The sequence below is a fragment of the Portunus trituberculatus genome, chromosome 34 (genome assembly GCF_017591435.1).
Source record: "Portunus trituberculatus isolate SZX2019 chromosome 34, ASM1759143v1, whole genome shotgun sequence".
Classification (NCBI taxonomy): Eukaryota; Metazoa; Arthropoda; class Malacostraca; order Decapoda; family Portunidae; genus Portunus; species Portunus trituberculatus.
Window position 1 is genome coordinate 10,606,381 of NC_059288.1, and position 14,065 is coordinate 10,620,445.

General features: G+C 38.7%; 2 protein-coding genes across 3 annotated transcripts in view; both read right to left on the minus strand.

The window, feature by feature from the left end:
- LOC123512602 (transmembrane protein 114-like) overlaps positions 1-1,512 on the minus strand; it is a 49,080-nt gene extending 47,568 nt beyond the window's left edge. For both annotated transcript variants that reach the window (XM_045269031.1, XM_045269030.1), the window contains exon 1: positions 1,301-1,512. In XM_045269031.1, the coding sequence (XP_045124966.1) occupies positions 1,301-1,426 (126 nt within the window). In that variant the 5' untranslated portion in view covers positions 1,427-1,512. The remainder of the gene's footprint in view (positions 1-1,300) is intronic.
- A 7,381-nt stretch (positions 1,513-8,893) lies between these two features.
- Positions 8,894-14,065, minus strand: part of LOC123512739 (protein KIAA0100-like) — an 83,923-nt gene continuing 78,751 nt past the window's right edge. Inside the window, 1 exon segment of the mRNA XM_045269308.1 lies at positions 8,894-11,586. Within this exon segment, the coding sequence (XP_045125243.1) occupies positions 11,536-11,586 (51 nt within the window). The 3' untranslated portion in view covers positions 8,894-11,535.

A 14,065-nucleotide genomic window follows, 5' to 3' on the forward strand; every position in this document is an offset into this window, starting at 1 on the left:
AGCTGTGTAAAATCGCCTAATAGTAATCAGAATGAATACGAAAACGTGTCTTAGTACTGAAGGGATTAATACCACACACAACACTATATTAACACCAATCAATCTATTTATCCACCAACCTATTCAATTCTAATATTCCAAAACACTCCTCACACTTCGTCTACCTTTAATTGGCTCTAGGAAAAGTTATACGTTTTTTTTCTACGCCTAGTGAAAGATTGGGAAGGTTTATGTATCGTTAGAGGCTCTATATAAAGTTACACGGGTTTTTAAAGGGTGTACGTATGCGTCTAGTGAAAGATTAGGAAGGATTATGTATCAGCAGATGCACTAAGTAAAGCTACACGGGTTTTTAAGGACATTTTTTTCTGCGTCTAATGAAAAATAAAGATCGATGTATCCGTAGAGGCTCTAGGTGAAGTTATGCGGGTTTTTAAGTGTTTGTAAGGATAGAGTGAAATATTAAGAATGTTTATGTACTGTTAGAGGAAAAATACTGTTGGAAACCCGGGTAGTCATCTATGTGGCCTTTCAAGACAGCCGTGGTGAGTTTAAAGCGTTTATGGTGTGTGTGTGTGTGTGTGTGTGATGGTGGTGGTGAAGCAGATGGTACTTTACTGGTGCTACTGCTAGTACTACTACTATTTAACTATTGTCGTTGCACTATTTCGATGGTTATAGTTTGTAATAAAAAAAAAGGATAAGTATTTCAGAATGGTCCTCCTCCTCCTCCTCCTCCTACTACTACTATCATTTCTACTACTACTACTACTACTGTTGCTTCTGTTCACCCTACTATCGCATCTTGTGTACCTAAAATACCTCACACACAAACACACACACACACGACATTAAACAAGCAAACCATTGATAAGCGTTCAAATCCTTACACTCCTTCCTCATACAAACAACTAAAGAACAACAAGAAAGAACAAGAAAAATATAAAGAACAATAAGAATAAGACACACAACCACCACCACAATTTATAACCACCTCTCCCCCTCCCCCTCCCCGACTCCTCTTAGGCCTTTCTACCTTTGCAAATAGCCTAACCACACACACACACACACACACACACACGAAGCATTTCAAGACCCCCTTCGTGAGTGCTTGCATTTCCGGGTGTGTATGTGCGTGTGTGTGTTTAGGGAAGGATGGCGGGGGGAGGGGGTTGGAATGGGCGTGGATGAGGCCGTGTGTGTGGGTTGGAATGGCCTGGGGGGGAGGACGGGGGAGTGGGTACGAGGGAGGGGGATGTAGGGCCGCCATCACCACCACCACCAGCACTGCCTTCCTCACCTCTATCGCAATCCTGTTGACGTTGATGTACTGCCAGTTGTCTGTGCCGAACGCGATGGCCAGCAGCGCCACGGACACCACGGCGCATATGGTGGCCAGGGACAGCGTGATGGCCGAGCAAGGCATCTTTGTGGAGAGATCAACACCCGAGCAGCACCAGCGACCAGACACCCACACCTCACTGAGTCTCACAGGGAACTGAGGGTCGGAGGCTCCACCACCTCGCACCTGCCCGCCAGGGGGAGGAGCCGTGAAGGGACGCGCCACCTTTCCTCGTGTCTCTATTTCATCTTGTGTTTGAGGACGTTATTGGTGGAATTAACGAATGAGTGAGTGTTTTGCTTGATGGATTCGGTGTTAGTGAGAAGTTAGCGGTGTGGCGTAGCGAGAAGCGAGTCATTCCAAGTGTTTACAGGGAGAGGTGACGGAGCCTCGCCCTGCACAGCTCCACCTGCTGCCTGCGGCGACTGACCAAAACATTCTTAAGACGGACTGCGCATTCTCTACGAAAACGGAATGTTCATCTCACGAGGCCGCTTCCACAGTACATGCTGATCCATAAAGCAAACATAAACACGCGCCTGGATCACTGCTGGGATGTTGAAGTCCTTTATTTAACATATTTCCAGAGTCTACCGTCCCACAGAGTCGATGACCTTCGCAATATAGGTTACGCCTCGTCCTCCTCCCTCCCTGCCTCTGCCTCCCTCAGCTCCGCCTCCACCACCACACCACCACCCCGGGGCAGGGAAGAGAGTCCTGGTGGTGATAAGGCCCATAATCCCTCTCTCTCGCCACCACCAGCACATTCCATCGCATCACTGCCCAAGAATTGTTGTGTTCAAGCAGGAAGCGTTGAGGGAAGGATCGAAGTAAACGGAACTCCTCACACACACACACACACACACACACACACACACCTGCCCGCGGAAAGTAATTAACGGATAGGTTGAGGTGAATAATGGTTGAATTAAAGTCTCGTGGTGTTAAATTAGTCGTTTATTGAGGTGCTTTCATTCATTTATTAAAGTTGCAGCAATCAAGATCTCGTCCTTTCATACCCTTTCACATAAATTACAGACATAAAGACTTAATTATAAATCGTGCGTGTTTGCTTTGATGATGATAATGATACAAATAATAACAAAACCAGCAATCACAATACAGAACAATACTGAATAACATGTCCATTCAAAAGACATAAAAAGAATCACAAACCACGTTATAAAATCTCAGCTTATATAACAAAACTACAAAACTCCTTCACTCGGCGCTGGTTCACACACACACTCAAGTCTTCCCGTAAATAAAACACACACATAACTCTTCTTATTACGACTTGGTAAACAGAGAGAGAGAGAGAGAGAGAGAGAGAGAGAGAGAGAGAGAGAGAGAGAGAGAGAGAGATTCACATCGATGAACTCTCTCTCTCTCTCTCATAACTCTACAAAATAACAGGAATCATTACCAACATTGCTATAGAAGGTAAGGAAGAAACCAGTAACCAACACAACGGTGACTAAAACTTGACTGCTAAAACTGAATGCTGATTACAACTCAGTGCTAATTAAAACTGACTGCTAAAATTGAGTGCTAAAACTGACTACTAAAATTAATCTGAGTGCTGAAACCGAGTGCTAATCAAAACTGAGTGCTTACAACGGGAGTGCTAAACCGGAGAGCGTGGAGATGAAGGTTGCAAAAACGGTTATTAAAATGCCTGGTGAAACTGAGTGCTAATTATAAAACTGAGTGCTAAAACTGAGTGCTAATTACGACTGAATGTTAAAACTGAGTGCTGCTTACAACTGAAGTGTTATAACTGAGGTGCTAAAACTTAATTCCAACCGAAGTGCTTAAACTGAGCGCTAATTACAACTGAAGTGCTAAAACTGAGTGCTAACTACAACTGAATGGTAATAAAATGTGTGCTAATTACAACTGAATGCTAAAACTGACTGGTAATTGTAACGAAAGTGCTAAAACTGAGTGCTAATTCCAACTGAGTGCTAATCATAACTGAAGTGCTCAAACTGAGAGTACAGGTGAAGGTTACAAAAAATTATGTACATGTATATCTCGAAGTTTGGATAAAAGAGGATGATTGTGTGTGTGTGTGTGTGTGTGTGTGTGTGTGTGTGTGTGTGTGTGTGTGTGTGTGTGTGTGTGTGTGTGTGTGTGAGAGAGAGAGAGAGAGAGAGAGAGAGAGAGAGAGAGAGAGAGAGAGAGAGAGAGAGAGAGAGAGAGAGAGAGAGAGAGAGAGAGAGAGAGAGAGAGAGAGATTTATGATGATTTAATGTGCAATAGAGCTTTGAGAGATGCAGGAAGCTCGAGTGGTGAATGCAAGGTGTGGAAGAGCTTATTTATTAGAAGCTCCATGACGTGTGAGTGTGTGTGTGTGTGTGTGTTGAGGTATGGCCGTGGTGGGCGCGTTGATCTAGTAATACAATACTTGGATAATGTCATACACAATATTTATACACTAAAATATACACACATACATATCACAGTCTTGTTCCTCTTATCTTTATGCCAGCCACACACACACACACACACACACACACACACACACACTAATATCTGGTCATGTAAAGGTAATTCAGCTATATAATAATAATAATAATAATAATAATAATGATAATAATAATAATGACATTTTATCGCCATTATTTCTACAAGGCATTCATTTCGACACTCAGTTATTTCCAAATTTCTTATGCATTATTTGAGTTATGTTTCATCTATTTTTTGTCAGTTTTCCTTTCTATTCTCTCTATCTGTTTACTCTTTTCATTTTTCTATCTTTAATATCTCATTTCTACTTTTTTCCTTCTTATCTGGAGCATATGTACTCTCTCTCTCTCTCTGTATCTTTGGTCTACAGAATATAACTACAAAGAAATACACAAATAAAGTTTACATTACTACCTACTGGTGTGTGTGTGTGTGTGTGTGTGTGTGTGTGTGTGTGTGTGTGTGTGTGTGTGTGTGTGTGTGTGTGTGTGTGTGTGTGTGTGTGTGTGTGTGTGTGTGTGTGTGTGTGTGTGTGTGTGTGTGTGTGTGTGTGTGTGTGTGTAAGACAAAATACATATGCAATAGAGCCTGCCTTGTTGATTCTCCCCGTCTCTCTCTCTCTCTCTCTATCTCTTACTTTATTTATTTTTATTTTTTTCTATATTTTTGGGGGACTGGCACTTGAGTTGGTATATTATTTATCTATTTATTTATTTATTCATTTTATTTATATATTGCCTGTGTTGTTCTTTACCAGTTCCTCTCTTACTTAGAAAACAGAAAGCAAATTTGTCGTAATGGTTGTTGTATCTCTATTATCTTTTATTTTTGCCTCATAAACAAGTATCTATCTATCTGTCCTTTTCTTTGCCTAATAAACATTTATGTACCTAATTTGCTTCATTTCTGCCTTATAAAACACCTATGTACTTATTTATTCTTATTTTTGTCTTCTTTACTTTTGCTTATAAACAATTATCTATTTATTTTTCCTTATTTCTGCCTTCAAATATCTATGTACCTATATTTCTTCTGATTTTGGCTTTATAAAATACCTATGTATACTTTTTCCTTATTTCTCCCTTATAAACACCTGTATTTATTCTTCTGCCTTACACACAGACACCTATTTATTTATTCTTTCTGCCTTAAAAACAATTGTGTGGGTATATTTCTTCCCATTTCTGCCTTAAAAAATATCTATGTTCATTTATTTTTCATTATTTCTGACTTATAAACAACAATGTATTTATTTTCCTTGTGTTTTCTGCCTTATAAACAACTACTCTATTTATTGCTTCTCATTTCTGCCCTAAAAACAACTATGTATATTTCTTCTTTATTTCTGCCTTATAAAACATCTATGTACTCATTTCTCCTTAATTCTGTTCTGACTCATAAATATCTTTGTATCTTTCTCCATACTTCTGCATTATCAACAACTATATATTCATTTCTCATTTCTGCCTTCAAAACCATCTATGTACATATTTTGCTCCTTATTTCTGGCTTATAAACAACAATGTATCTATTTTCCTCCTTTCTGCCTTCAAAAACAACTGTATTTTTCTTCTCATGCCTTAAGAAAATCATGTACAGGCACCTCCCTTTTAACACGACGTGTTCTGTTACCCCGATTTCGATCTTACACGACTTAAAATTTATCAATATATATGTAGTCTGTTAACACGAAATGTTCGATGTTACGCGAGTTTGATTTTCCCGTCTACTCTGGTTGAATATCCCGCCGCCAGAGCGCGGGAGAGGCTCTGACTGACTCCCGCGCTCCCACTCTGCCTGTTGTTCTCAGTGTGAAGCTACTAGCCCTCACAGCGTAAATAAATATAAATATGGTAAGAATATGTTTTATTTGTGTTTCTGTAACCTTCAAATGTATTACTAGTGTGTTTGTTTAGAGATTTTAGTAAAAAATATTCGAAAATAGACGAACTTTCCGAGGTCCAGGAACGTAACCCCAACTATTACCATTATTTCTTATGGAGAAATTATGTTCTGTTACCACGATTTCTGTTAACACGACGTCTCCAGGAACATAACCCTCGTGTTAACGGGGAGGTGACTACATGCATATTCCTTCCTATATAAACAACTATACATATATATTTTATCCGTCACTGTACTGTGCCTTATTAGTCTCATTCACCTTCATTACAGCTGTCCACAAACTCGAACCATTCGCAGCCACAAAAAAAATCACTGAACCTTTAAATTATCATAAATAGATATAACAAAAATACCTCATGTGTACAAAATTGAGGTTGTGCTGAAGAACGGAAGACGAAACACACACACACACACACACACACACACACACAAATATCTAGAGTTAATTTGAGCAACAGTGCATTATGGGAGATGAAGGAATAAAGGAGAGAGTGAGGTGTTTGTGTGTGTGTGTGTGTGTGTGTTTCACTGTTTCACTGTTTGATCTGCTGCAGTCTCTGACGAGACAGCCAGACGTTACCCTACGGAACGAGCTCAGAGCTCATTATTTCCGATCTTCGGATAGGCCTGAGACCAGGCACACACCACACACCGGGACAACAAGGTCACAACTCCTCGATTTACATCCCGTACCTACTCACTGCTAGGTGAACACCACCTACACGTGAAAGGAGACACACCCAAATATCTCCACCCGGCCAGGGAATGGAACCCTGATCCTCTGGCTTGCTGCCAGCGCTCTAACCACTGAGCTACTGTGTGTGTGTGTGTGTAATTCACCTCGGTCGCCTGCTGGTCACCCAGCCAGTCTTCTCCATTACAGAGCGAGCTCAGAGCTCATAGACCGATCTTCGGGTAGGACTGAGACCACAACACACACCGGGAAAGCGAGGCCACAACCCCTCGAGTTACATCCCGTACCTATTTACTGCTAGGTGAACACACCCCACACATTAAGAGGCTTGCCCATTTGCCTCGCCGCTTTCCGGGACTCTCGATTGTGAGTCGAGCGTGCTAACCACTACATTACGCGGTGTGTGTGTGTGTGTGTGTGTGTGTGTGTGTGTGTGTGTGTGTGTGTGTGTGTGTTACTGCAAAGTCTAGCAAAAAGTAATGTTGTGACTGCCAGCATTCTTTCCTCTATTGCAGGATGAGAAAGAGGAGGAGGAGGAGGAGGAGGGAGGAGGAGGAGGAGGAGGAGGAGGAGGAGGAGGAGGAGGAGGGGAAGGTTGTAAATTTACATGATTCTTAACCCCTTTAAGACTTTAATCAATCCTTTCTTTCTTGGCTAGCTCTCTCAGACCAGCTTGGGAACTGGCACCAAAGTGGGCCTTTTTTTTTTTATGAAGATGAAAAGGTGTGAGTCTATATGATGAGTCTTTAGCCCTTCACTACTATAATCTGTTCCCTATTTAACCCGTTCAGTACTGTGATGCATTTCCCTATTCCTTCTGGTTACTACTTGGTCATTTTCTACAGCTTCACAACTTACGTGGGGGATTAAACTAATAAAGACTTTGGCCCTTAATCTTGTGACCTCCACAGACCCTTCCTAATGTCATTAAAATGGTCTAATGGTACACAAATCTCAAGGTAAAAATGTGTCCCAGTACTGAAGGGGTTAAGCACTGACACACAAAGAAGATACAGCAGAATGGCAAACTGAGTCATTTTAAACATTATAATTGAGGAGGTGTGTTGACTTAGTATGATGACTCTTTAAGCTTTTCACTACTAGAATTCCTTCCCTGTTTCCCAGAGAGTATTGGCGCGGAAAGAGAATAAAGTAGAGTGGTACATTTTTCAAGAAGCTGTGTCCCTTCAATACCAGGACATGTTTCCATATTCATTCTGGTGACTATTTGGTGATTTTATACAGCTTCAGAAACTTATATGGTGATTAAAATAGTGAAGACTGTGGCCATTAATCTTCTGAGCCCCATAGACCTTTCCTAATGTCAATAAAATCATGAATCACTCACAAAACTCAAAGTAAAAATATATGTAATAATAGTGAAGACCGGCCATTAAACTCCTGACCTCCATCGATCCTTCCTAATGCCAATAAAATCATCCAATCACACCCAAAACTCAAGGTAAAAAAAAATGCATCTCACTACTGAAGAGGTTAACAAAGAGACTCATGATTCCAAACCCTTCACTGCTACAATCTCCCTGTTTTCCATGCCAGGGCTGTAAAGATTGCTTGATTTGATACAGAACCAGCAGACAGAGAAAGACGGAGAGTAGAAAGGTCAATAAAGTCCCTTCCTAGCTATTTAAGTGACCTATTCAAGTGACTGTCAGAAAAGTAATAGGTGAACTGGTAACTAAGTGGGCCTTTTTCTTAATTATTATTGTTGCCCTTGGCCAGAGAGAGAGAGAGAGAGAGAGAGAGAGAGAGAGAGAGAGAGAGAGAGAGAGAGAGAGAGAGAGAGAGAGAGAGAGAGAGAGAGAGAGAGAGAGAGAGAGAGAGAGAGAGAGAGAGAGAGAGAGAGAGAGAGAGAGAGAGAGAGAGAGAGAGAGAGAGAGAGAGAGAGAGAGAGAGAGAGAGAGAGAGAATATTCATCACACAAAGCAAGGGTTAGCTAAGATATTCAGCGAGGAGGCTTATGGACAGCGTGGAGTGTGGCGGAGAAAGAGACAAGTGTGGGGTAAGATGAAGGTGTGAAAGAATGAATGAAGAGTGTGTGTGTTTGAGAGGAATTCTTTTACGTGATACAGTGACCTTGAATATGATGATGGATAGTAACACACACACACACACACACACACACACACACACACACACACACACAAACACTCTGATATCATCTTTATAGCTAAATCACAGAATAAAGCTGAATATTGTAAACCAGCATTATCTCACAGTTAAAAGCATATCTAGACTAGTAGTAGTAGTAGTAGTAGTAGTAGTAGTAGTAGTAGTAGTAGTAGTAGTAGTAGTAGTAGTAGTAGTAGTAGTAGTAGTAGTAGTAGTAGTAGTAGTAGTAGTAGTAGTAGTAGTAGTAAGAAGAAGAAGAAGAAGAAGAAGAAGAAGAAGAAGAAGAAGAAGAAGAAGAAGAAGAAGAAGAAGAAGAAGAAGAAGAAGAAGAAGAAGAAGAAGAAGAAGAAGAAGAAGAAGAAGAAGAAGAAGAAGAAGAAGAAGAAGAAGAAGAAGAAGAAGAAGAAGAAGAAGAAGAAGAAGAAGAAGAAGAAGAAGAAGAAGAAGCACCAGTATTGAAGCGGCAACAGAGAGCAGAGAGTAGACCATCACATGACACAAGGTGGTCACAATTAACACTCTCTCTCTATAAAGCACACAAGAGCTCTGTACAAATTATGCTTAAGTGAGTGTTGGAGAGGAAGTGAAGGAGGAAAGTGTTAGCAGGAGTCTCACTAATGCTTGTATTCAGAAACGCTTTGTCCTCTCAACACGACTATTTTCAAAGGCTGCAGTTGAAGATACTCATGTTTTTAAGGGTATTTTTATGGTTCTGGTGATGGATTAGCAAGATTTCTAGTTGATCATAAGGAGAAACTGTTTTACAAACCTGGCTAGTTGTCTATGGGGGCTTGAAAAATGTTGTGGTGAGAGAGCAAGGCGTTTTTAAGTGGGGACTTGAAAAATTGTCGTGGTGAGAGCAAGGCGTTTTGATAATGGTGGTAACACTGAAGGTTATATTGTACATTCCCCCTCTGCTTAGTTATCCCTCCTTGATCATTCCACTTCATAATATTTCCCTAAATATAACGACATGATAAATTAGGTTTGGGATTAATTGACATGGCATCTTAATGGGTGGAAGTGACTTCAAAAACAAAAAGAACAAACCAGGACTACATTCCCTTCAGTTAAGTCTTCCACATTGATCATTCCATAAGATTTTCCCACATATAACACCATGATGGGTTAAGTTACTAATTAAATACCAAAATAACTGATTTACATGGCATCTTAATGGGTGGAAATGACTTAAAAAAAAAAAAAAAACCGGACTTCATTCCCTTCAGTTAAATCTTCCCCAATGATCATTCCACTCTGTAAGATTTCCCCAAATATAACTTGACGATACATTACATTACAAATTAAATACAGAAAGAATTGATTTACATGGGATCTTAATGGGTAGAAATGACTTAAAAAACAAGAGTAGGTACATTCCCATATATAAATCTTCCTCATTGATCATTCACTCTATAAAAATTCCTGAAATGTAACTTGACAATACATTACATTACAAATCTAAATCAAAAGGAATTCATTTACATGGAAACCAACTAAAAAACAAGATTACATTTCTCCCAGTTAAATATTCCCCAATGATCATTCCACTCCGTAAAATTCCCCAAATGTAGCTTGATGATACATTATGTTACAAATTAAATACAGAAAGAATTGATTTTACATGGAAACTTGATGGAAAAAAAAAAAAAAAAAACAGATTGCATTCCCATAGTCAAATCTTCCCCCATTGATCATTCCACCCTTAAGATTTCCCTCTCCAAAATAATTACATGTTAAATTAAGTTACAAATCTAAATGAGATGGAATTAATTTACTAATTAAAAAAAAGTTTCATTACACCCAGTTGAATCTTCCCCATTGATCATTCCACTCTGTAAAATTCCCCAAATATAACTTGACGATACATTACATTTCAAATTAAATACAGAACGAATTGATTCACGTGGAAACTTAATGGGTGGAAGCAACTCAAAAAAGACATTCCAATATTTAAATCTTCCTCATTGACCATTCCACTCTAAAATTCCTGAAATATAACAACAATAAATAAAGTTACAAAGTACATACACAAGGAATCAATTTATACGAGAATTTCATGGGTGGAACTTACAAAATAAACAAGACTGTGCTGCCTTAAGATGAACAAAGAGTGTGCAATGAGGTGGACTAGCAGTGTAGCTATCCAGACCGTCATTCTAGTGTCATTAAGGCCACTATACCACCAAACACAGTAACACTAAGCCCTCTCACAGCGCTGGTCATCCTTTGCCAACCCTCCTGCCACTGTGGGAATGGCTTGGATAGAGACACAGCAGAGAAACGAGAGACAACATTGAAGTAAGGGAAGGGTAATTTAATTTTTGGAGTGAAAAATGGCCAATCTCATGAAATAGAGAAATGAGAGAAAAACTGGATTAAGAGGAGAGAAACGAAAAAGAACATTAGAAAACATTGGATTAACAGGAGAAAAAGGAGAGAACAAGAGAACAAGAGACAACATTGGATTAATAGTAGAGAGACGAGAGAACATAAGAAAACATTGGATTAACAAGACAGAACATTGGATTAACAGCAAAGAAACGAGAAAAAACTGGATTAACTGAGAAACAATAAAAGATCATTAGATTATTGAGAAATGAGAGAAAAAAACTGGATTAATGAGAAATGAGAGAAAAAAACTGGATTAATGAGAGAAACAAGAAATAAAAACTGGATTAACAGTCTCTTAAAACCGACTAAATATTTACAAGAGTTTAGCACAGCGACAAAAAGGATTACAGACATTTGTGTAGCTGTGAGAGAATTAAATTTAAGGTCACCAAATATCACCTAAACTACCTGCACTCACACTCCCTTCATTGCATAACCCCGGAAGTCCAACTAACATAAACTGGCAGGATAAAAATCACTGGTTGCTCTACACTACAGCATTCCATCACTCACACAGACACTTCAGGATTATAGTGAAATGTGTCCACTGCGCTTATTCACTCCTTGTTCTTGAGGTGTGGCTGGGAACGCTGGCCGGCTATCTGTTGAACTTAAATAGACTCTTCTTGGTTGTCTTCGATTTTGGAGGCTGTAGGGAGAGGAAGAGGTGTGTTAAAGTGATGTGTGGTGAGATTATACAGGCATTCACTGGGTTCTGGTGGTGTTAGAGGGATGGATTGATTTTTTTTCTTTTTCTTTTTTTTTTATGTAAGAAGGGCAACTTGCTAAGGGCAACAAAAAAATGGGAAAAAAAAAAGGTCCACTGTAAATGCCAGTTCCCTTAAAGTTCAAGCGAGTTATCCAAAATTCTGGGACAAATGTCTTGAAACTTCCCTCTTAAAAGAAGTCAAGTGGTAGGAAGATAGCAATACAGAAGCAGGCAGGGAGTTCCAGAGTTCACCAGAGAAAGGTATGAATTATTAGAATTAGGAGGATAGTAATATGACTCAGTGTGAAGAGGAAGGGGAAGACTAAATCAATAAATGCAATGAAGGAAGAGGAGGAGAAAAAAGGAATGTAGGACTAGATTAAATAGATTCATAGGTTCATATTTGGTAATTTGTGTTATTAGAGGGACAAATTGTATTACTAGTATTAGGGAAATAGAAATATAACTGAATTTGAAGAGGAGGATGAAAATTAGGAATGTAGAATTATTAAATTCATTGGTTCTTGTTTGGTCATTTGTGTTATTCAAGGGACAAGCTGCATCACTAGCATTAGGAAATAGAAATATAACTCAATTAGAAGAGGTTGGTGGATGGGTGGTGAGAAGAAACTCTGAAGTAGCAGGAGTACTTTATTTCCCTAACGTTAGGGAAATAAAGTACATACTCCTGCTACTTCTACATTGCTTCAATTAGAAGAGAAGGAGAAGAAGAAGAAATGAAGGATTAAATTACATAGATTCCTTGATTCTCCCTTGTTCATATGTGTTATTTGAGGGACAAGCTGCATCACCAGGAAAACAGAAATATGTCTCAGTTTGAAGAGGAAGGGAAAGACTAAATCAATAAATACAATGAAGGAAGAGGAGGAAGAAAAGAAGGAATATAGGACTAAATTACATAGATTCATTGGTTCTTGTTTGGTCATTTGTGTTATTAGGACAAACTGCATCACTAGTATTAGGAAAACAGAAATGCAACTGAATTTGAAGAGGAGGAGGAGGAAATAGGAATGTAGAATTAGATTACACATTCACTGGTTCTTTTTGGGTCAACTCAATTACTAGCATTGGGAAAACAGAAATATGACTCAGTTTGAAGAGGAGAAGGAGAAGGAGAAATGTAGGATGAAATTACATATATTCATTGGTTCTTACTTAGTAATGTAGCGTTATTTGAGAGACAAACTGAATTACTAGCATCAGGGAAAACAGAAATATGACTTAGTTTGAAGGAGAAGAGAAAGACTAAATTAATAAACACAAGGAAGAAATGTAAGACTAGATTATACAGATTCATTGCTTTTTCCTTGGTCACTTATTGTTATTTGAGAGACAAACTGAATTACTAGCATCGGGGAAAACAGAAATATGACTCAGTTTGAAGCAGAAGGGAAAGACTAAATCAATAAACACAAGGAAGAAATGTAAGACTAGATTATACAGATTCACTGGTTGTTACTTGGTGTTATTTGAGGGACAAACTGCATTACTAGCATTAGGAAAACAGTCAGAGATGGAAACAAAGGTGAAGGTTGACCTCACTCCAGCTGGGAATACGAGACAAGAGATTAAAGAGAGAAGAAAGAGAGATGAATTACTGCCAGTTAAGGAATGAAAAAATGTGAAAAAACGTAAAAACAAAGGAATATGATAAACATGAGATGAAAGATATGAAAATGAGAACTTACTGTCTGTTTAAGAATGAAGAAATGGAAAAAAAGATAACAGATAAGTAAATATGATAGAGAAAGATGGAAGTGATGAAAAATGACCACTTACTGTCAATTTAGAAGAAATGGGAAAAAAAAAAAAAATTAGTAATAATGATAGAAAAGATGAGAGATAAAATAGTCACAAATTACTGCAGTTTAGGAATGAAGGAATCAGAAAAACAAAAAACAAAAATAAATAAATAAATAAATATGATAGAAAAGATGAAAGAGGAAAACATGAGACAAACCACCACAGCCTTGCATCAAAACTTACCATCAACTTGTTGCTGAGAGGATAAGAAATCAGCCAATATAATAGAAAAAAGATGAAAGAGAGGAAAACTTGAGACAAAGGCCCATATTCGAAATACTACGACTATTTTCCAAGGCTACAGAGATGACTAGAGGGGTTTTCATGTGTTCAGTTAATAATCTTGTCACTCTGCCTCTAGAACCATAAAAACATCTTAAAAACTTGTGTTAATTTAGATAAAGCTTTTTGAAATAGTAGAGGTGAAGCACAGAAGGGTTTGAGAATACAAGACAAACTACCAGTCTTGGATGAAAACTTACCATCAACTTGTCCCCGAGAATCAGCCTTAGAAGCACCTTAAACTCATGTAAATTAAGAAAAAACCTTCTGAAATGGTGGAGGTGAAGCACAGCAGGGTTTGAGAATACGAGAC